The sequence below is a fragment of the Ixodes scapularis genome, unplaced genomic scaffold (assembly GCF_016920785.2).
Source record: "Ixodes scapularis isolate PalLabHiFi unplaced genomic scaffold, ASM1692078v2 PGA_scaffold3__209_contigs__length_174095766, whole genome shotgun sequence".
In the NCBI taxonomy this organism is placed as follows: Eukaryota; Metazoa; Arthropoda; class Arachnida; order Ixodida; family Ixodidae; genus Ixodes; species Ixodes scapularis.
The window spans coordinates 168,077,558-168,101,701 of NW_024609868.1; the positions used below are offsets into that span (position 1 = coordinate 168,077,558).

General features: G+C 44.3%; 1 protein-coding gene across 1 annotated transcript in view; it reads left to right on the plus strand.

Annotated features, from left to right (window-relative positions):
- The window catches only part of LOC8041062 (band 7 protein AGAP004871), a 126,996-nt gene extending 110,353 nt beyond the window's left edge, over positions 1–16,643 (plus strand). The window contains exons 11-12 of the mRNA XM_042292966.1: positions 8,120–8,198; positions 16,425–16,643. Of these exons, the coding sequence (XP_042148900.1) occupies positions 8,120–8,198; positions 16,425–16,643 (298 nt within the window). The remainder of the gene's footprint in view (positions 1–8,119; positions 8,199–16,424) is intronic.
- The last annotated feature ends 7,501 nt before the right edge of the window (positions 16,644–24,144 follow it).

A 24,144-nucleotide genomic window follows, 5' to 3' on the forward strand; every position in this document is an offset into this window, starting at 1 on the left:
TTTAAAGTAGCATTATGCACCCGTCATTTGATTGATTTTCTCAATCAACGATTTGTACGATGTCTAAGATATATACTGTAAACGACTTAATTTACGCGAGGACATAATTTTCGCGAACTTCGCGAATCGCCTACAATTAGCGAAAAAAAAGTCCCGCGAAAATTACGATAAAATGTAAACACATTAGAATCTACATTGACATCCCACCGTGTCGAGAAAATTATAACCCGCGAATTATTTAAAAACTCCAGCTTTGACGTAAAACGCGAAATATTCAGCCCTTCGAAAAATAAGTCGTTTACAGTATATCGGTATCAGGGATGGGCAGTATTTGAAATACAAGTATTTAAAATACGTATTTTAAATACTTTGTGTATTTTGCATCTGTATAAAATTACAAATGAGGTAATGTATTTTACGTGTGTATTTAAATACTAAAACGTGGGTATTTCAAATACAATTGTAATTCAATACAATTTTGTGGGCGAAAATACATCCCTCAAATTTATTGTCACTGTCCAGAGCAGGAAGAAAACTACGTTCTGCATCGAATGCAGTGTCTCTCAATCAAGCACAAGCGTTTAATGACTTTGTAATTACGGAGCTAGTCCAGGGCAAGAATAGTGACGAAATGGACGTTCACAGGCAGACTGACTAAATAAGTGCCTGTGACAACTTGTGAGGCTTTCCAGTCTGATTTACATCCATATTTTTGCCTGGAACATTCTAAATGCGCGGGTCGTCCAGATTTTCGTAACTGGTGCGAGTTGCAACAATAAAAAATTCTCTAGCTAGTCCTGCGCGTCTTGGTCGCCTCGGTTCTTTGTTGGTCTATACCAAAATGTAATCGACAAAAAAAGCTGCTTGAAGCTCTGTACTTTTTTCACCTATTACGTCCAAGCTGATTACATTTTTTTGTGATTATATTTCTACTACGTTACTAGAGCCTCGCACACTAACTCCCGAGTGTGCGATGCGAAATTAAAATGAGATACCCACAAACCTGTTGCAGGTGCCCTGAAGTCGGTGACGCGAATTTTGAGGAATGTATTTGGAAAAGTATTTGGAGGAGACCAAATACATTTGGTTGTATTTGTATCTTGTACTTAAATGCTTTTTTTGGAAATGTAATTAAATTTTTAATTAAATAAATCTTTGACGAAGTATTTTGTATTTGTATTTCGATATATATTTGCATGTATTTTGAGCATCTCTGATCGGTATGCTTGTCCACGCGTTTTAGTGAAAAGTGCGATTTAAAATACATCACACCAAGGAATGGGAGGAACCGGAGGCACTTAAGCGCGAGACACATGCGCGCAAAATCCATCCGATCCGACGTCCGATCCGGCAATACGACTGCCTGATCCGAAAAGTTCGGTCGCTTCAGACGTCGGATCGGCGATCCGGCGTGCGTCCGACGTGCCAGATAATTTCGCACGGCAGACAGACTGTCGGTAGCGCTCGGCCAATGATAGCACAGCTAGCGCGAACGTCTTGATGAAGTGGGTCTGGCGGGGCGGACTCGAAAACGGGACGGGCGTCGGGAAGCCGGACGCGTGAATCCCGCTGGCCCATTGAAGAAAGATGGCCGCAGCGAAGATTGCACGCGCTAGCGGGAGCGAGCTTGTAATTTCGCTCGTGCGAGCTGAACCGTAGCTCTGGGACCAGAGATCTGTATGGGAACGCGGACTTCCGCTGGAGCGCTTGGAACTCTTGGGTGGAGCCGAACGAACCGCCGTGTCGCATTCATGGTCGGAAGCGTGTGTCTCAAACTGTAGCGTGCGGCAATTCGGAGCGGCGTTCGGACTGTCAGATCGGACGTCGGATCGGACGTCGGATTGGACGTCGGATCGAACGATTCTGCCGTCAATGTGTCTCGCGTTTTAGGCATACTTAGAAGAAGCTAAATAATTACCGCTTTTGTCACGAAAATACTCACTCTTAAACTTCTTGAGCGCTATATACGAGGCAACGATATTGGGCACCGAGGCGGATTCATCAATATCATCACGATAGAGCATTAATAATGTTTTTCACACTTATCTAAATTTCGCACCAATACTGGAGTGGAGAAACCGATTGCACTTATATTTGAATGACCAATGAATTGTGTAAAAGTTAAGTCATTGGTTTGTCACGAGAAACCCACCCAATAGAACACAAAATCAGAGCAAACCTGATGTGTACTCCTTCGGGTATGCCTGCATCTATTCCGCCCAAAGGTACTATAAAAAAAAAAAAAAAACACCTATCCGAATCGCAAGTCTTTCTGCCTCTTTTGCAGGGGTTGTGGTGACGTCAGAACGCCGAGCTCTGATTGGTTCTGAACGAAGATTAGTTGGTAGACCTCATAGGATCTTTGCTTTGAGACCTACCCTCAATCCTCCAATCAGAGCCGATCAGTGCTTGGCGTGGTTGTGATGACGTCTTTCTGACGTCATCACATCCACCGCCAAAACGTAATTGACCTTCATTTCAGTATTCAAAATCAAAGCTGTACAAAGAACGAGCGGTGTGTTTGGAGTATTGTTTTGACATTCAGTGCGGATCTGACGTTGTATGCTCGGTGTGCGCACACGAGCTTACGGAGGTACATTTTACAGTTATTTTCCGTGTTGTGCGGTGCTTTCGCCAGTCAGTGTAGGTTGCTTACATTGTATTTTTCTAACGATGTAAATGGCCTACAGCCTTTGGGTTTCTCCTAATATTCACACACTCGATTGAGGGATCGCGTGTGTAAACGTCATGATGTCTGGAACGTAATGGTGTGTTTTTCATCCCATCGCATAGATGCATCGAAAGTGGTCGCGAAAAGGGAATACCCTCCCAGTAGCCAGGGTATCGTGTTGCTGGAGTTTGCAACACTGGCGCTTGGTCGTAAAAATGTTGGTCGAAATGGAGAATGGACGCAAAAGGACGCTGTCGTCTAGATGTCCCATCTCACGTCTGCAATCGTTTCCCTCAAATGACTGACTGCAAAGCGACCTACAGTACAACAGGCACATCATCAGGCGGAAATCGAAAGACCGCTTTTGAGGACATAGTATAGTAGGACACGCGCTCCAGGAAACGTAGTGGACATAATCGGCACTCCAAAGACACGCGAAATAAGAAACATTTACAGCCGAACCGCGTCGGAGAGGGCCTGCCCATAGTGCGGCAGAAATGAGCTCGAAGCCTAAACGGAGGAGGGTAAAGTGAAATTAATTCCGAACCCATACATAAAATGCATACATTTCTACGTTAGCCTTAGGTAATGACAGTCGTTGACTCTTGCTACAATCCGATCAAAGTAGCCAAGTCCAATCTAGTGTCGATTGCACTAAAACGACCATTCACAGAAAACATATCTGACTATTTCGCCGATTACAAACGGTGAACTCTGGTATATCACCAGCAAACTACAGTAATGGAAAGCATTAAAAAAGGCTAAAGCACGAAGTATACGTAATGCTCTAGCTATATTAAGTGAGCCAAATTTCAAACGCCTAAACCTAGTCAAGTCTAGCCATCGTCTTCCCACACATATTTGTGAATATTAAAATATAGGTCATATATTATCGCATTATTATAAAGCTACAAATTATAATAGCAAACCTATCATTCATCGGAAGTATGCCACTCCGCAACACAGTGCAACGCCGTGTGTTCCGTACGTCGATGCCGCGCGACAGATTCGCTAGAGTCACTGAGCATAACGACCAGTCCGACGTTCCTGGTTTACATCCGCTAACCAAATATGGCGTTCCGAAAAAAAAAAAAAAAGCCCTTCTTCGAAAGTTGTAAACATACATTGGCTTGATTCAGACAGACCACGGCGCTGGAAACCACACACAGCACCAGCTTGAAATGAGGCATTTACCATATCAATGGTGGTCGATTGTGATCTCGTTCCACATAATGCTGGACTCTTGCCTCAGTATATACTTCATATAGATTCCCAAATGGTCGCACACTTTAAGTAAAGATAATGCAATATAAATTCCATCACGTTTGTAATATAATGTGGATCCTCCTCCTGACTAGCCTAACTATAGTCAGAGGGAAACAAATTTGACGCTAATCATCCCCGGAGAATTAGAACAAGCGGCACGAAGGACAAACGCAAATCTTTAAACACAGCAAGGTGACTGGTACGCGACTGAAAAAATCTTCCTTGTCTTGCTATCCAATCAGGGACCTCTTCATCCTCGGTGGAGCGCTCTACCAACTGAGCTAATGAGGAGTTAGATGTCAGTAATTAATTGAAAAATTGTCATCCGTCTTCCAAGAACCTAGATATACGGTGTAGTCCAAAATCATTAAAAAACTGAGTGTAAGGACGAAAAAGAGCTAGGGATATTGCGCGTAACAAAACCCGCGCCACCGCGGGTAAAAACGACGCATACGGTGAACGGTTGGGGCATGAGATATTTTTACCCGCAGTCTCTCGCTTTTTTGTTGTACGATGGGGTAATAATTGGGAAAATATTTGCCGTTGGCTTACCCGAGGGAATACCAGTGGATGTATGTCTCACGCAATTAATGATTATCTTGGAATGGTTGCTCGATAACGCTTTTACTGGCAACCACTTGGCGGTGCGGACACGGGCTCTGCGTACATTGCTGGGAAGGAACTCGTGCTCTTAGGGCTACAATCCCCGCCAAACGCGGACGCAGTACTTGAGTCCAGTCCGTATCCGTCCCTCGGTGGGTGGAAACTCCCGCAATGCGGTCTCGCTCTCGAGGTGCTGGTAGCCCGAGTCAAAAGCGTATTTAAAAATCGTAGGACGTCAGTAGTATCGTTTTCTTCCCCCACATCTGTCATTTCGAATAGTGAGCGGTGCAGCAGGATGGACATTAGGAACGCACAACCAACCGCCGAACGTCGTAACTGATTCGCTACAAAAAACAATGTCCGTGAGTTCAATTTCCCAAAACAAAAACACCGAGACAGCCAAGTATACCGAACGATAGAACAAAGCGAGAGAATGACGAAGCTGAGGATGCCATTGGACCTCAAAAGTGCGACGTGCGCCGGAAACAATGAGCATTACATTTCACTTTCTTATTGGTCCTCCGAACATTCATTTTGAGATGCAAACGTACTCTGAGCTTCGTAATTCGCTGCAATACTTCTAATGTTCGCCGTGATTCGACACACTCTCTGTTCTGCGGGAGATTGAAGGCCTGGATAACTCCAACGATACTTTTAAAAAAAAGCGAGCTGATGGTGTATCATTATTACCACAAGTCCCGGATGTCTTTTAGAGTATCCAGAGTGCAGGTTTGTTTGCTCCTTGCGCACCCGGTGAGTTTCCTTACCCTTTGCCCTTCCCCAATCGCCGCCCCAAACGCGACCACTTGCTTTTGCTTGCCCTCGACCTCGACGGAGCTCGCTTGGCTGCTTTGTCGTCGCAAGGTTTCCGCGCGTTTTGTTGCTGCCCTCTCCTTGCTGAGCTGGTCACTGCTTTGCGACGCTCCGAAGACACATTTCGGAGCACTCGTTCACCGTAAAGGTCGCGACAGGCCGATTACCAAGAAATACCAAAATGAAATTTAGTGCTTTGAGACAACAAATAATCAGTTTTGAGGGAAAACACAGTCGCCTAAAATCGCATTCCATTGATAGCCCTCGTTTAAGCAGGAATCATACTTAACAGCGGGAAGAGCGACGAGGGAAAACTTTATTAAAAATAAAAAAGGTCCTTAGTGCATGGTTGCACATCAATCGTGCTGTTTCCAGAATATTCGCAGCTCATTCGCAGCTCGCATTAATCAGATCTTCCATCGACCCTTGGCGAAGGTTACGGAGAGCCGATTTATACCTACACGGCATAAAGCGAGAAATGCAAGCCCGGATCCCCATCTCGTCGTCTCAGTGGGTCCTCAAACTAAGCGGTCGTGGAATGACATATGGCTCGGCGATTCGGCCTGATTCGAAGAAAACATGCGACGACCATTTCGTGGAAAGCGTAAAGCAAAGTGCGGTTTCGCTCGGACGAGAGCGCGGGTCGGCTGAATGGGTCTTTCGCGTGTCTTCTGACTATTTGTATCGGCGTATCGATTACCATAAAGGATACGTATTAACGAAAATCGCGTGCGTTGCGCTCGCGGCGCCAATCTTCAAGATCGATTGCGACCATTATCCAGGCGCGGCATGCGAGTGTACACTTGTTGCCTGCGAAGACAGTGTAAACATCTCATTATGGGGTGAACCTACGTGTCGTTAATACGTGCGGTCTATTGCTGCGTTGTTTGAAAGCACCGCGAACATACGTGAAGATTCCTGTACAAAAAGTTTAGCGGGCTTCAAATAGTCTCACCCAATGTGCACCAAGAGCAGCAGATGCGAGCATTGTACTCGAACAACCTCTTCTGCAAGAGAACTATTCGCAAGTCAGAGGACGTGAGTGAGTGAGTGAGTGATTTATTTGCACTTAAATTGGTGCGCACACGGCGGCGTGCCAGGCAAGGCAGATAGGCAAAAACCCTTACGCGAGCGTGAGCTTTATACTCTTTAATGAGTTCCAAATTTAGGCCGCCAAGATGGTCAAGCTTTTGCTGCGCACATGAGTAGTTGAACTCCCCGCTCCCCTCGTTTTTTTGTTTTTTTCTTTGTTTTTTTTTCGCTTGGCGTCCTTGCCTTATTTACAGTGGCGAATGGCATCCAAAGTGGCGAATAGTCCTGAATATCTTATCTCTTAGCAGTCAATCACATCCGGGCATCAGCTGATAAAAACAAAACGATTCACAAATTGAGAATTATGATTATAAATTTCCGGCGTTTCTTTTTAAATGTCGGTTATTACGTCGGTTATTACAGTAGTAAACTTTACTATGATAAGCTATGCGCTTCGACACTCTACCATAGCCAAAGACAGCGTAGGAAAACCGCAGTATGTTAACGCTTCTTGCTTATAGCTTTGATGTTCTTTGCTGTTGTCATCAACTATTGCCACCATTACCTGCGCAGTGGTAGCAGAATGCGTGGGACTCTTTACGCTCTGTATTTCTTGAAGATTGTGGGGAGTCGCCATAGCAGTACCTAAGGTCGTAATTGGTGAAACAAACTCTAATAATGCGCGTCCCATCTTCTCTCACACGTAGCGTTCGGCGAGCTAATCGCTGCAATCTCCGCTCGGTGATGGACGACACCGAAAATTTGTTGAAGCGCGAAGATGAGGTTTGTTTGAGGACGCTGATCATGTTTCACATTGATCAGTGTCCCATTGCGACCCTCCTTTTTACGCATTAAATCATTTTGAGCGTCTTCATTTTGTTCATCTGCTTCCGTCGGCTGCATTCAATTGTCCGAGTGGTAGGAGCAAAAGAAGCCCATGCCACACGGGCAACTCGAATGCCATTTACAAGGAATGACATTCGTGTGGTTGACGAATCGGGCCGCGACCTGTCTCGCGTGGAATGCGCAACGCTTGGAGTATCGCGCGCTCATTGGCCGATTGTTCAAATGTCATTCGTTGTAAATGGCATTCGAGTTCCTCGTGTGGCACGGGTATTAGAGCACTTATTACAGCGGAGCTGTTGAGGGCTAGGTTCCCCAGGATCGTGTCCGTGTATGTCGACACAAACCTACCCGGACAGCTACCGCCATCTATAAGCGACGGCGGCAGGCACATAACCAGTATGGTTTCCGCCGTCGCTTGTAGATGGCGGCAACCTTTCCAACTATAATAGAAGAATGGATGGCTGGGCGCGTTGGTGGGAATTCATCGTAGCAAACAGCGCGAAAAACAGATGACGACGAAGAAAAAGCACACAGTGTATCGAGTACAGCTCCGCTGGTCTTCCTTATTGACAAAAGTGGAAAGGCTGTTTTTTTTTGTTTTTTTTTTGCAGTGTTTGGGAGGTAGATTAAGTAATATAAAATAATATAAATACAGCAATCTCCTACACATTTGGCTGCTGGGTTGAAATACAAATTATGCCCAATACGTTTGAAGCATTCTGAAAACTTGGCACTTGCATTGGAAATGTTCGACAATATTAAGAAAATGTTTCGTTAAAAATCGTGCTTTTTAAAGAGAGTCATCTTTCGTACGACCTCTGTACTGTCGTTATGTCATTTAAGTACACCGCCTTGAGATGACTAAACCGTGGACTGCTCCAATTCCAGCAAGGACGTGCGTTTACCGGTTCAACTACAGAGAGCCATGGCCGCCGAAGCTGAGGCTGCCAGAGAAGCACGAGCAAAGGTGAGAAAGCCCCCTCTCTCTCTAGACGGATAAGGTTCCTTGATATGTAAACTCATGGAGTTCACAGGACTATGTTCATTACTACGTCGTTTCAAAGAAGTTAAGAAAGTAGCAACATGTAGTTTTTACTGAAACACTCTTTTCTGTGGTTTTTTTTTATGTTTCTTCTGAATCCTTTAGAGCCCTTGGAAAATAATAGGTTGCGGCAAACATGTGAAACATCAGACTCTAAAGATTTAGTCTCACTTGGTTGAACCAGTGGACTCCGATGGGTGCTGCGCCGCTCGTTGATCGCATGTATACTCTGCGGCGTTCGCCGAGGAACCATAACGCTTATGTGGCACAGTACCACAAAAAGAGAAAAAAACACACACAAAAACCTAGACTAATTAAAAAAAAGGATAATACGAGACGAATGCCTATTGCATAGTGAACTTAAGAAAATTATTCACTTTGCTTCACAATATTTTAGGACTGAACGTAAGCAATAAAACGTATGTGACACCGAAAGTTGATTGAAACCAGAATTCATTGCTTAAGCGGTTATTTATGTAACATTACCTCTTACTGTGCCTTGCGTTTGAATTACGATCAGGTAAATATCATTATTTATAATTAAATGGCAGCGAAAACATTTGAATCTCACTTCATGGCTTCCAGCTTCAAGTTTTTGTTTAATTTCGACATTTGGAGTTGCATCACCTGAGAGTAACGAGGTTTCTGAAATTAATTTGATAACGATTCGGGCTGTTTCTTTTTTTTTTTTTTTTATACAGAGATACGGAAAATTTAGTTTAAGAGAATCGGACGCTTTTTAGAAACTGGAAATAAGAATTATTTGACCTATTCCACTACTGGCGCTCGCAAAGCTTCCATTTACAATAGAACATATGTATTTGGAAAAACCGCGTTTCGTGTAACCTTTATGATGTAACAATCTCCGTTCCCTGTCATTTTAAAAGATAATAGCCTTTTGTTGCGTGCGCTACTGTAGTATTCTCATCGAAAAAAAGGTATGTATAAATTATAGATATAAGTAGAGCGATTTAGTATGGAATATTCTCTGCTAGCATAACAAAAGCAGGAAGTATGCGTGCATTTTATTATCTCTGCGCAGTCAATTCCGGCGTTAGTCGATAAGAGCGCCGAAGAACAAATCACAAATAAGTAAATAATAATAGGTCACAGAGCTTCCAGTGCTATCAGTCAAATTGCCACAAATCAGCACTAAAACAGTCACAGCCCGGTCAATGAAACCGCGATTAGCTGTCGGCGCAAGCGATACTTCTGGCCAAAACCCCTGCGAGGAATCTGAATATAACGGCGCTCTTTAACTGCTTCGACGTGTATAAGCAAGCGCCTAGGTCACACGTATCGCCTATCACGTAACACAAACAGGCAACGGAGGAGTCGGCACGAAGGCGAGATGGCACGATCGAGCAGCCGGTGCCTCCACATCCTCGCCGACGTGACAGCAAAAGTTTATTGCGCGTCGCGCAGTAAGACTGGCACGAGGAATATCGCGTTAGGCTGACAACGCTGCCACTCTCTAAGCTACCATACGTGACGGCCGTTTGGACGACACAAGATTTCGCTGCTGGTGGCCCGGCAAGCCCGAGACCTATTTCCATGCAAAACGGCTCCGATCGGCCCTAACGGCCTCTACCATAGCCTCAACACTTTCCCTAACGTGACGCCAAGGCCTAATGGTTCACGAGGCCACAAAAGATTGGCCTCCTTTTGTCGGGATCCTAAGGACGTGCCCCGCCGTAGGGTACTGCGTCTGGAGATTTGTACATCGTTACGCCTAATGAAGGTGTTTCTTGCCGACTCTCCTTGGGATAGTTTCCAGTCCTGGAGGCTGGAACCTATTACTGGTTTCGTTTTGGGTCCCATTTTTGTTGCTTGGATGACCCGGGCCGCTCCGGGAACGTGCTAATGCTGGCGAGGCTAAGGAAGGTTACCAGCGGGGAAAGTCGTTCTAGCAGCCTTCTTGGGTTCCGGCCTAACAAGCTCCGGGCAGAGTGACAAAAGCGATTGGCGAAAGAGAGCCATTATTGCTGGTTGGAGAAATTACCTCTTTTTGCGGGTAAGCTGTTGGAGCTGCGCTAATGCTTACTGCAAGCCTGGTGGTAGCCCGGTTAAATCGCGGCTGTGTTCTAAGCACCCTGGAAGCTAACAAAAACTGGGCGGTCGCAACGGTTTCGATTGTATTCAGTGGCAGAAAAAAGTTTGTCCTTAATAATTCAGCAGCCAGTTTCTTTTTATTTCAAATGCTTCCTAAATCTAATAAAAAAAATTAAGTTTTTCTCGCTCTGCAGCATACGTCAAATTTCAATTCCGATTATAGCTTTCACTTTCCTTGAAAGATTCTGACACTGCTGTTTATAATCAAAATCGTTCGGAGCTAGTGCGCTGTATTTACAGTCGTCAGTGTTCCTTCTCAAAATCTCGGCTGATATTAACATTTGAACTTCTAGGACCGAAAATCTGATATTTTGTGCAGCACTTTGTACACGTCAAAAAGATTTGTAAGAATGACAACATATTTAAATATATGCTGTCAAAGTTCATTTAAGATATGAGTAGAAGTTTCTATCTTTAATTAATATTACACGGACGTTTTTTTGTTTTCTTTAGTTGATAAATGATTTTATTAAAGTACTGATACCTCTGAACAGTAGTCTGTATTTTCGTGTTAAACCTAGTAGCTCCAAAATTTACCCCACGAAGCCGCCTAACAAATTCATCCGAGGAATTCTACTTTTTGTCTGCCAAAACATGCCGAATATATTTTAAGATTAATTGTTAGCTAAAAAAGTCGCTTTACTTTCCTGTGATTGTGTGGGGTTAGAGGGTATAATATAATGCAGTTTAATCACAAACTTTCGGAATTATATTATTGGAGCCTTTGGATCATGACAATAGTGTTCTGCCCCACTATTTTTAAGGCTAGTTCTTTTTATAGTCAATTTTGTATTTTTTCAAATGACATATAATGCGCGTAAGAGGTATCGAGGGATAATTTAATGAACGATTATCCATGCCTCTCACAGACGACATGCTATATTTAAATTGATAAGCTTAATGCCGTGTATGAAATACCATCTTTAGAAAAATTCCGACGCCGCTTTTTTCAACGGCAGTGTAGTTTTTCTTCCTTCTTTTTTTTTTGTAGTCGGGTGATTAGTGCTTTACGATAGATGAAGACACACCAATTCGAAATGCGTTGTAATTACTCCTCGTGCATGTATTATGTTCGTCTAAATTAAAATCAACGAAAAATGCTGCCGAAAGTCCTGCACTAAAAAGACTGCATTGAAAAAAAAAAAAAAACGCGAACATTATTTAAGACTGGATTATAATTATACATCAAAATGTTGCGATATATAGTAGATTTTTCTATTCACCGAGCCCGGACATAAACTGACAGTGCCCGCGGTGTAAGGGCCGACATCAAACTCAATGATTAAAAATTATTCGATTCATTTAGAGAACTTGAACCTTAATGAAGTCAGAAAACATGATTGCGCTTTGAAAACAGGGACATACGAAGAACAGACACTACAGAGCGCTATGTCTTCTTCTTCCTATGTCCCTGTCTTCAAAGCGCAATCATGTTTTCTAACGTACCATACCAACTTGCCCAACAATCAGCACTTGTGAATGAAGTCGAAGTGTGCGTTGGAAAGGGGGGGGGGGGGAGGGCACTTTCACCGTTGTCCCACAAAAGGTTTGTGATACACGAGTATCCGGACACATGTGCAAACACTATGACATGGGCATGTTAGCCCGTTCTGTTTCATGTCATGAATGGTCGCCGACCAACAGTGAGTGCATGCGGGAACGTTCAACACTGCAAGTGTGAACAGCGTGGCTCTTTCTTGCCAGAACTAAGTGACAATCGCATTGAACTCGTCGAATAATGTGCTGTTTTCGACGAAATTGACGCGTATTGCTTCGTGTGTTGTGGGCCTTTTTTGTTTCCTCCCCTTTGCGTGTTACTGATGCTAAGAACCGGCCAAAAGTTGTCAATCGGACATTGTGCGGTTAACAAAACCAGCACGAAGTTTCAGAAAGATTGACATGAGGTTTCTTTCGCGTAGTATTTTTTTAAATTCTTTTGTAATTTTATTAGCAATTGTTAGTGATTTTCGTTTATCTGAGTCCGTCATAAAATGAAAGAATACAACCAATGTATATTTTTAGAAATTGAATGTTTTCGAGGACTGTTGATTTTTTTAGATGCCTTGATTTGCACTTCACGATGCTCTGACGTGTGTTCCGACTTATAAAAGAGGTCAATTCATAATACCTACCTCATGGCTTTCGTTTATGTTTTAAATTAGGAAATGTATAAGAATGTAAAAATATACAAGCAAAAAAAAAAAAACCCAGTGTCGCGCGGGGCGACATGTTTGACTGTGCCTCCTGCCCGTTGCTGCCCTAGTTATCACTAGGGCAGAAGGCACAACGCTGCGGATGCAAAAACGTGAATCATATGTTTATTATTAGCATTTTGACATCGGTAGCCTTGTGTCTGCTGCAGGAGTGGAAATTTGAGCGCACCCTATCGCTTGACACGTGATTTACGTCTTCGTAAAAGTGACTGATGTAGGGGTTGTCGATGGCGCTCAGCTAGTTTCTAATTAGAATCATACGTTCACGTTCACTATAGTCCGTTGCAACCCAAGAAGGTAGGGAGCGGAAAAGAAAGGCCGGGGAGGAAGAAGCACACGCAACGCTAGAGAGGAGAAGTAGAAACCTCCTCCTCTCTCCAGCGTTCCGTCTGCTTCCTCCTCGCCGGCCTTCCTTTCCCTGGTCTAATCTTCTTGGGTTGCAACGAACTACAGTCAAAAGCATAATACTTAGTAATTTTTAATTAATAGTTTAGCTTATTAGCATGTGTTTCGCAGTCCCTCACGTCTACTGTGGCTGGCAGTTTATTCCCAAAAATATTATATTTTTTTCTCACCCAGCCTAACGTCACTGGAACTGGGAAAGTAGCGCCGTTGCCTTCCCACCTGCTAGCCGGACACAAACAAATACTAACGCACAGACGACAAATCCTCTCAAGGTGATTAGCCCATCGCTGTCGGTTGCCATGGTGATCGCCATTTTGATCCCTTTCAATGCTTCGCAGCTTCGAAAGGGTATTTAAAACCAGTCGCACCAAGATGGCTATGAAGCATCATCGTACTGAAAGCGTTCCTCGGGCAATATGAGCGTCTTTGGCACTGTGCATTCAATAAAGTTATGACTCATGCTTATTTCCCCAGTACTCGTACAATCGTGTTCTCTTCTTGCGCGTTTCAGGACAGTAAAATAATTTTTCAATGGCCCCAAGCACCGACGCCGCGTGCGATGCGTTCAACGTTTACCGCCATCACAGGCAGCGTCATTGCTTGGAGGCATTGAACAGTAATTTTACTATCTTGGCACACTCAAGAAGAGCAACATAATTATAAGAGATCTGGGAAATAAGCATGAGAAATACGTCTATTGCATTCACACGTCCAAAGATGCTCATATTGGTCAAAGAACGCTTTCAATAGAATGAGGCTCTATAGCGATCTTGGGGCGACTAGTTTTGATGACCCTTCCGAAGCTTCGAAGCTTTGAAAGGGTCCGAAATGGCGATTGCCACGGCAACCGACAGCGATGAGCCAATCACCTGGAGAGGTTTTGTCGGCTGTATGTTGGTATTTGTTTGTGTCCGGCTAGCAGGTGGGAAGGCAATGGCGCTGCTTTCCCAGACCCAGTGATTTTAACCCAGCCTATCGGCATCTTTGAGTGTGTCCCCGACAGATTAAAGAAACGCTGGGCGCAGCGAAATACGGGTAGAAAATGTAGGAGCGGAGGAGGAGTTGCGATCGCTCGGGGCGTCAAAACACCGAGCTCTGGTTGGAATGATCAGCGGGTATAGATGCCAAGCTACCTGTCTACGTCTCTACTCACTGCTCAAAAGCGAACGCCGAGCGCTCGACTCCGGCATTCGGCGTTCGAACACCTTTAAACAGGGAGTAGACACAAAGGCAGCAACTAGCTTTTCGTCTTCTCACAAGTCATTCCAAGCTGAGCTGGCTGTTGCGACGTCCCCTAGCAATGTCATCTCCTTTTCTCGCACACTTTCTGCCCGTGTATGTTCGCGTCCTTCCTTTATGATTTTGCCTCGGGCGTTTTTATCGGCTAAGACGGCAATCGCGTTGGCAACGAAGCGATCATACGATGCATGCGACTCTACACGCCTTGCCTTTCTGAAGTTGTCCGCGACTATGGAATGCGAAACACCGCCGTCATGTGGTCGGATATTTGTTCCTCGTAAAGTAAAATGATTAAACGACGGGGCAGTTGACGAGAGACTCTGACCAAAACGGCCCCCGTAATACAAGAAATAAGAGCGCTTATGAAGCAGTTATTTTATTTATAGAAACTTCCGCGCGTTCGTAAAATCATAATTTGATTTTTCTAATCACATGTCTTGCGATATTAATCCGTATTAAAGGTCACGCGTTGTTTCAATGTAATGCTTCGCCGTGAGTGCACGCTTCGTTCTGTAGACGGTAGTGTTTGTGCAACTGCTTTTTGCGCAATGTTCTAATTGAAAAAAAATATTACACCTTGTGGTTTTGAGCCTTAATTTGCACCTGCTCGGTGTCACAGCGCTATTTAGACGCCAGGATGAGGCATTATTTTTTAGCGCATGAATTTTCCTGCTTCCTGCGTTTTACCGCACTTGACGGTGATGAGAAGATTTGGACTTTCGGGTGGCATATGTCCGCAGGCTGGTACTGAAAGCTACTGGTAAAGTAAGCCCCGGAAAGTGACAAGCTCAATGTGCAATCGAAGATGTGCTGCAGCGGCGCAACGAGACCGACACACCTGACAGGCTGAAGGGCGGACGTCGACGCACACAGCGCAGTTAGCGAGAGTGGGGTTTGGGAGTCATCACGCGATAGCCGCAGCCAGCAGGCGAGGCTTTCGGTCGAAAGCACACGAGGTTGTTGTCTGTTCGTTCTGTGTAACGGAAGAAGGCAACACAGGTAGAGCTCTCGCTAAGACGCTCGGTTACGGTAATGTTCGCCGTTGACGCTGGCGATTTTGTTGGCAGCCTCTCTTACAAGAGAGCTACGCTTTCAAGTTTTGCAGGGCGAACTCCACCACTAAAATATAATTTTGATAAAAATTTTATATCGTGCGGTGGACGCGTCCTATTTTGGAGCGCAGCTCTTAGGCGCCAGTTTCCTGGTTGAGCGGCGTCGGCGTCGGCGTAACTGTGCGTTGCATTATGGGACGTTTCCCATAATGACGTCACACGTGTAAATTTTTTCGCTAAATATGACACGATAATGTTTCGCTAAATTTGGCGGAAAATGTTTCCATTAAATTCAGCGGGACGTTTTCAATATTGACGTCACGTGACGTCACACATGAGATTGACGTGTGACGTCACACGTCCATTTTCCGGAAAAATTGCCCGCTAAATATAGCGGGGGAATGTTACCGCTCCACTGAGCGTAAAAGATTCCCTCAAAATTTAGCGAAAAAAATTCCCCGCTCTATTTAGCGGAACAATTTAGCAGCTAAATTTAGCGATGACATTTTCTCTAAACTTAGCGGTAAAGTTAGCGAAAATTCTCCGCTAAATGGGAGGGCTGCAGGCGAGGAGGAGGGGAGGGTACGGAGGGGGAGGGGCATACCATCCCCTCTTCCTCCTCAAGAGCTGCGCTCCAGTTCGGCGCTGCAGATAATTAAAAACGTCTTTAATTTTTTTCTAGACAGGTTCAGAGCCAGCTTGGGGATTTAAGCTACCCGACCCTATATGACCCAGAACATCTACACTGGATGTACTAAATTGGACACAAGGTCGGCACGCCCGTACATTGTTTATTTATGTTTTCGTTCGCATTAACCTTTAGTTTCTAGTCGGTTCGGCTCAATGAAGCCACTTGAAACGTGCGCGCCGTCTAGCAGCTGCTGCATGAATTATCCGAGTCCACCATTGTTTGGGCACTTACTGTGACCATGTATTGGACACGAGTGCTGCGTCAGTGCTTGGCGAAGACTCGGATCCAATGACGCGGTTGGTACCCCGGAAATGGCGACCGCCAATGTTGCTCGACTCGGTTTTAAGAAAAACAAAGTGTGCTACGTTCTGGCATTATCGCTGACTGTGCGTCCCCTCGTTAAGCTCACACGTCGTCGCTCGTTCTTGTTCATCCGCAGTTGATCGCCGCCGAAGGAGAGCAGAAGTCGTCTCGAGCACTGAAAGAAGCCGCGGACGTTCTGTCCCAGAGCCCGGCAGCCATCCAGCTGCGCTACCTCCAGACCCTAAACACCATCTCGGCGGAGAAGAACTCCACCATTATCTTCCCTCTGCCCATCGACATACTCTCTTGCTTCGCCCAAGACAAGAAGAAGAAGAAGAAGGAGCAAGAGGACTGAGGGCGGACACCGTACGATCCTCAGATGAGAGGCGACGTCCCAACATTTTGGATCGAACGTGGATTGACGCTACCAAATCACGTGTCGCTGATGGCGATGCATTTGAATGCTGAACCCTGTAAGCGTAAGAGAAAGCCTTGTTCGAGAGAAATAGTTTTCGACTGCCACTCAAGTTGCGATGTATGGTAGACATACGGAATTTTGAAGGGAGGATGCCAGGTGGACCGAGTCATACTTGCAGGAGGTGATATGACAGTCTGACTGATAGCGAGAGGAAATTAGAACGCTAATGGAGTTTACGAAACATCTGTTTATCGGAACGCTTCGAAGTATATACATGATGTTAATGTTACGGTTAAGTGGACTTCATACGTTTGAGCATGGCCCGCCAGGCATATCACAGCTATACTATCTTTGTTTAGGTTGTATTTTCAATTTTACGCATCTGGGTTTTCGTATCAGAAAAAACGGTGTTGCTCACAAACCTGAGATGTGTTAGGAGATATTGTTCAACAGCGTTTTCGACTCTATCATCGTTCACTTTAATGAACACAGGGTGCTGTGCTTGTCTCACGCGTTTATAGTGAGCATTCGCCACGATCATTACACGGAACACCCCACTTACGAAAGCACTCGATATTTTGTTCAGTTAAACTTTTGATACGCCTGAAGTGCGTATAACAGCCGTGTGGAATGCCATAACTCTGACCTACCTTTGTATAAAAAATTGCGTTTCGGGAATTGTCGTACTTAATTGAAGGGCTCAACTATACTAACTTTTTTATTTTGTGAGAAAAACAGGAGGGTCTACTTAACTCATAGGAAGAAGTGTATTTACCAGTAAGGAGGCTGATTGCGCGTAAAGTCCATTTGAGCGGATCAAATGAATCAATGCATGCTGTGACATTCCACCAACACGTATGCAGGCTTCTGGCACCCTTGCATGACGCCGATGCACGCTCAAGAAACCGACACTCTCAGGGATATATGCGGGCAACGTAAGGCTGGATGGTCCCGGTACAGGAGCTTCACGACGGGCGCTTCTGCCTCCCGACAACCGCGCTTCGAGACGACCGCACAGCCTTCCCCCAAAACGCGCTATGAGGTCACGGATGAGCCTCGAACGCACGTGCAATTTCCTCCCCAGGAGCAGGGTCACCACCGGCCGTGTTCCCGCGCTGCCATTTCCGGAGCACAGCGCCGCCGGAGTTGTTCTCGCGATGCCAGCTCGGAGGACGCGCTTGAAAACTGCGCCTTTCCCATTCCTGACGTTCGTCTATACGGAGTACTTTGTTGCCCTTCTCACACGGTGCCTGGAACACGTCTTCGATTGGTCCGTTTACTGTCCTATCACGCTTACGCACTGCGAGTGCTCCCCGATCGGTACCAAATTACGTTCAAGGAGCCGCCAAGCCATTCTATCGGATGTCGCGAACCTGGAGGTTGGTCGCAAAAGTGCCGGCAAGAAAGACGAGATGGCGTGAGGGTCGTTCTCATCACGGCTAATAAACTCCTGACTGACACTTTGAGTACAAGGTAAACACACCAGGAAGAGACGTGTTTCACGCATTTTACTTGTATGCCGAACATCGCTTCGTATGTTTCGTTTCAGTTCTGTAGTGCATGTACTTTTCATTATTACCGTGCACATTTTGTGGCTTTCAAATGGACGGGTGGCAGCTAGTGTACGAGAATCATGTCCATGAGTTTAGAAATCGGCTAACAAAACAGTTGAGTACCAAACCAAAGCCCATGCACCCACTATCTTGTATGATCTTACAGCTTTTGCAACTAAGAATACATGTTTAAAAAAAATGTATAATTTTGCTGCACCCGATAATTCTTGTCTGCCTCACTGACTTTTTTGTCTCGTTGACCCTTCTTGGTACGGTTACTGTATGTTTTCGGGAACAAGAACGCCCATCAGTGTTACAAAAGAAGCCGTCCTTATTCTTTTAAGTAGACACTTGTATCCAGACAGTGCATTTACATGTTTAGGCATTTTCTACGGATGTGTGGCACGTCCTGTCGGTTGAACGTCTTCTTCCTCGTAACCTAACGTCGTTTTCCCGCTGGGCATCACCCTTCCTCGCATCTTCGCGTTGCCTAAACCATCGCTTGACTTGTCCGGCGGCGCTGGTTTCTACCTCAAAGGTTCAATGTTCTTTGCGGCAGGTCGTCCAAAGGGAGAGGCAAGGGGGAAGGAGGGAGATATGAACAATTTCTGATGCATCGCGTAAACACCGCACTGCCATCTATATTAGCGCAAAGTTTCCCTTTGGCTGACATACGTTTCCTCGGGGCGCTGCGCGACATCAACCAGAAACTTCGCGCTTCAAAGCGTGTCAACCGGGAAAGAAGGGAAAAGAACGAGAACGTGCAACGCGTGCTAGCAATTTTGTTACGCTGCTTCCCCGCAGCAGTCAAAGCCGGCCGTGCCACGAACGTGTGCGTCCAAAAAACGCAATCGTGCGGAAAACAGTCACCTCACTTTTTTTTTTCAGTCCGTGTTTTCAATTTAACTGCCTCGTTATACGATCGTTACTCCAACGAGTGAAGAGGAAGAAAAGAACTAAAAAAGAAATAGCACGCGAGCTTTGAAGCGATCGCGTTGTACCGACTTTTATAAGGCTATGCTTAGATATAAGATCCGCCATTAAACTTCGTTTTGTAGATTGATTCAGAATATATGTGTCAGTTTTGTTTGATGGAATAGATTGGCAAGTTTTTATTCATATTTTCAAGCACTTTAATTTCTAAAGATCGACAAAAACGACAGCTACAATTTTACAAGATTTTGTCTCATTTCACAGCGGTTTTGTGAAAAACTGGTAGAAAAAATAACTATTTCACAATTTACGTACGAATCTGCGACATCATGTATATTTTAGGGTTACTTTTATTAGTACCAGTATATAAACATTGTGGAGATAGGTTTCCCAAGGAAAGAATGACAATATTGTTAATCAGGTGGGGGGGCGATATTAGTATATATTTCAAAAAGGTTTTGTTAGGCGTTAGAGAAAATGAAAACACAAATTTTTGGTCATGCCACAGCGAAATATTGTTGCATATCAGCTTCGCCATTTTCTCTGAGTTATTGTTGGGGATCGCAGTTGGGTTAAATGCTAGGCACATATGCATTTCGAAATAATAAATAGTGTTGTCGTCCGTGCATGTAGACACATAGAACTTTATTGCGAGGTAAGATATTTTGCTAGTTAAAGATATTATGTAATAGCACAAAGTTAGCATTTCGGCGCCAAGCGTGTGAGCGTTTATTCAAAGTATCAAAGTGTCACACTATTTAAGTTACGCTAGCTTGGTTATGTCTTCTTTAGTACGCTACTTTGAAAAATTACTAACTTGTACTTGGTTATTGCAGGAATTTGCTTCATACATAACGAGCATGTTACTGAATTTCGTATCATGCGAATGTCAGATTACATACTTCAAATTCGACCCACATCTCTTTGTTTAGTTTGGCACTAAATATCTAAAAAAGGCAATTAAAATAGAATTTTAGTTTTTATAACTGACGTCATTCCGCATCGAGATGAATCTCTGTCTGCTTATAATTCAAGAAAACCATCTCGCTCAAGTTGTCGACATCAGATTACAAGCGATTCACCAATTAACACAATTAGAATAACACCACTGTAAACGTGAAACCCTAAATTCTAGTTAGCCTACCTGAAGCACTGCGTTTTTAAAGTATTAAAAATTCAATGTTTCTTAAAATTGAGTAAATCTGCTAGAGAAACTAAGTATTATTTTCATCTTTGATCTTCGTCATGAAGTACCTGCTTGCAATTTCTAATATGAACAGTGTATCAAATTGTGATAATGGACACTTGTACACATGCAAAAGTGTTTCTAATCTTTTTGAAACCTGAGAACAGTGCACACTAAATATTTAATTTAAATAAAGTTTTCAAGAACAAGGCTATATACAAATATGTTTACTGCCTCAGAATTTGGTCGCTTTGGTGGTATATTAAGATGAATAACTTAGAATACGGGGTTCTATATATAAAATAGGAAGTTTGAAGATACAGGGAAACTGACTGATGACTGTATATATTCTTGTGTGTATCACAGCAAAGGCGCATTCACTTTTATTAATATGCAAGTAGCACTAAAGTCTTTGAGGACGAAAGCATGGCGGTTGGCTTTTCCACATGTATTAAAATTATTCTGTGTCATGCAGTTTGCCGCACATTGTAAGTTTTATAGTTATATCCTTGCATTGTTTTGTTGAACTGTTATAGTTTTAGAGTACGAACTTTTGTCTGGTTTATAATATTCACTTGACTTAGAAGTGGCGGAAAAATAAATTGCAGTTTGACTGAATTTCTGGAGAGTCTTGTCTTGTTGCTTGTGCTCAGAGCACCAAATTTAATCAACCTTTGGCATATAAGCGGTAGTGGTTGTTTTTAATTTAAAATTATTCAGAATCTTCAATGCTCCCCAATTTTTTTTTGGCAACAACAAAAGGAGGCTAAATATTTTACTTGCCTTAACTGTTTTGCCTACAAAAATGCTGAATAAAAAAAATTAAAATAACTATAATGAAAATTGCAGTTGTCGGAAATGTCAAATATCAAATGAATATGTCAAAACCTGTAATGACCTGTGAGAGAAAGAAGGGTAAATAGAGAATTGAAAGGCAGTATCTCCAAAACCGCAATCCATTCTCTCTCTCTATATATATATATATATATATATAGAGAGAGAGAGAGAATGGATTGCTAATGCCGGATTTTTTAAAAATACTGTTTTATTAATGGCAATCTTTGGTTACAAAGTCTGCAGTCTCTTACACGTACAGTGTTAACAGACTTTGTAACCAAAGATTGCCATAAATAAAACAGTATTTTAAAAAAAAATCCGGCATTAGCAGACATCCAGGTAAGAACAAGAAATGTGAATTACCAATACAATTATCCGAGATCCACTAATTAACCTTTCAAGTCAGGATGTATTACGCCAAAACAAGGACGAAAACGAAGGGAGAACTGGACAGGACGCGGGGTAACTTTCAACTGAATCGTTTATTTCGAAGACACAATTTTAAAAATATAAAAGCATGCACACTTGGCAGAACACAAACATATGGTCTAAAAACACATACCCCTCAAATTCCAGCGTCATTGGTTCTTCAAATAGTAGAAGTCCTTATCGGTTGTCCTGGTGGGACTTAACCAGGAAGGCTTCGTGAATTTCACTGGCCAGAGAAATTCACGAAGCCTTCCTGATTAAGTCCCAACACGACAACTCTTGTGTAAGCGCACCCACTTTGTTCTTGTCCGATAAAGAATTCTACTATTTGAAGAACCAAAGACGTTGGCATTTGAGGGGTATGTGTTTTTAGACCATATCTTTGTGTTCAGCCAAGTGTGCATGCTTTTATATTTTTTAAAGCTGTGTCTTCAAAATAAACCACTAAGTTGATAGTTACGCCACGTCCTGTCCAGTTCCCCTTCGTTTCCGTTCTTGTTGTTTTGGCGTATTACACAATGACGCAGAACCAACTAGCCCAACTAGCCATTCTTAACCTTTTCAGTATTCGACTTATCTAGCACATTCCAATTAGAGATTTGATGTCGCTGTCAAAATATACCTTACCTGTTACGATAACTGTACTAAACCTATCTACACTCTCTTCTCTCGTAGACTGAAACGTGAGGAGACCTAGGAAGCAAAAATAACATTTTTCATTTAAGCAAAGCAAGGGAAGTCTCCCTTCAAGGGCCCAGCAATCCTATTTCAGCGTCTACGTTTTTGCGGTTTCCACATCTCTTGGGGTTCGGGAAACCCAGCGGGCACGGAGTGAGTAACAAAATATCAGTGCGTCCTATTTTAACCGGACGACGCGGAAACCTCCTCCTCCTATGGGAGCGCCACGTGTTGCCGAAAGCCCGCGGCATGTGAGGAAATCAAGACGTGGTCAGTCCTGGTCAGCTTCTGCCTCACAACTGTCAAAGCCGCTAAAAGTTTTTTTTTTTTTTTTTTTCGGCGAAATACAAAATATAAGTGGTGCGCACTGTTTCAGTTAGTTATGAAAGAAGCTTTTCTTGAGTATTTTGGATGAGAAAAGAAGCGAATGCAATTTAAAAAGTACGAAAATAAGAAATGACCCGTCGACATACCTGCCTCCAAGCGGTGGGAAAGGCGGCGCAAACTAGATGGGAGTAGTGGAATCAGGCGCCGACCCACGCCTTGCGTTGCTGTGAAGCTAATAGCGTGGAAAAGTCCCGGATGTACGCGGCGGCGCTGCGGCCGTATGGCCTGAAGGATGCGACCGGTTCCGACCGTTCCAAAGGTCTTCGGCGAGCAGGCTTGGTGGTTTGGAAGCGCGACATGGCTCCTGTTCTGAACTGATCTGAACGGACCTAAAACGACAAACATTTCGAGCCAAAAAGCTTCAACAGAGTCTTTAGTCTCGCAGCATATGCAATGTGAGCCGCCCTGGCCGCCCGCTTCATCCAGCCTATCCAGCCCATGCTTCAGTGCACTCTCGAGCCGTCGACACAGAGTGCTGCAGCCGCGAGCGTTCACTGAGCTTACCACCCCTCCTCTAGTTTACGGCCACCCAAGCCAGGACCAGGAACGCCCTGAGGGAAGTTATCTTTGGCTTGCTTTTGTAATCTTAATTCGCTTATAACTTTTAAAATAAAGCGAAATTCGAGAAACGAAAAGTTTTACTAAGTTATAACGTTCGGTGCGCTCAGGTTCGGTGCAAATTAAAAAATAAAACAGTCACAAAGTCGTTGCAGGGCCCCTTTAAGCGCGGTCCAAACTGACACGTATTCCGAATTTGTGAACCGGAGCACGTATAGTTGTCCACTTCCGTTTCTGACGTCACCGCTCCATTGATATGTGTTCCGGCTCCAGTATTTTGAGTTCAACTAGTTCAACTTTTACGTGTGTCCGTATTGTGACGTAGCTGCCCGCATTATGACGTAGGCGCCCGCATTGAGTAAGTGGCCAATCAGGGGGCGTGCTTCTTTCCCGCCGCTGATCCCCTGCTCCTTGCGTGCTTGAAGAACGATCCCTGCCCCCGAAGCCCGGCAACGCCGGTGTGGCCGAGCTCTACCAAGTCAGCGACCAAGTCACGTTTCTCCCGTTGCAAATGTGTGTTCGCATTCGCTTTCGTGCGCGTTAGTTTCGGTGTGATGACGTGAGAATTCGCTTGTTCCGGCGACAACTCTTCAACGTTCTCGCGCTTGGTCGAGCCGAGCGTGTATACACGAGGTACCCGTCGATACCGGAGGAAGCTTTGTCGGCGTCTCTTCTCTGTTCGCTGTTGCGTCGCAAGCTCGTAGTGCTCTAAGCTCCCCTCACGGTAATTTCTCTAGGAATTTATGTCGGTATTCGCTTTTGTGCACGGTAGTTTCCTGTGATGAGGTAAAAATTCGCCTGGTCCAAAGACGACTGTTCAACGTTTCCGCGCTTGGATAGCCGAGCGTGTAGACGAAGTGCCCGTCGAGACCGGAGG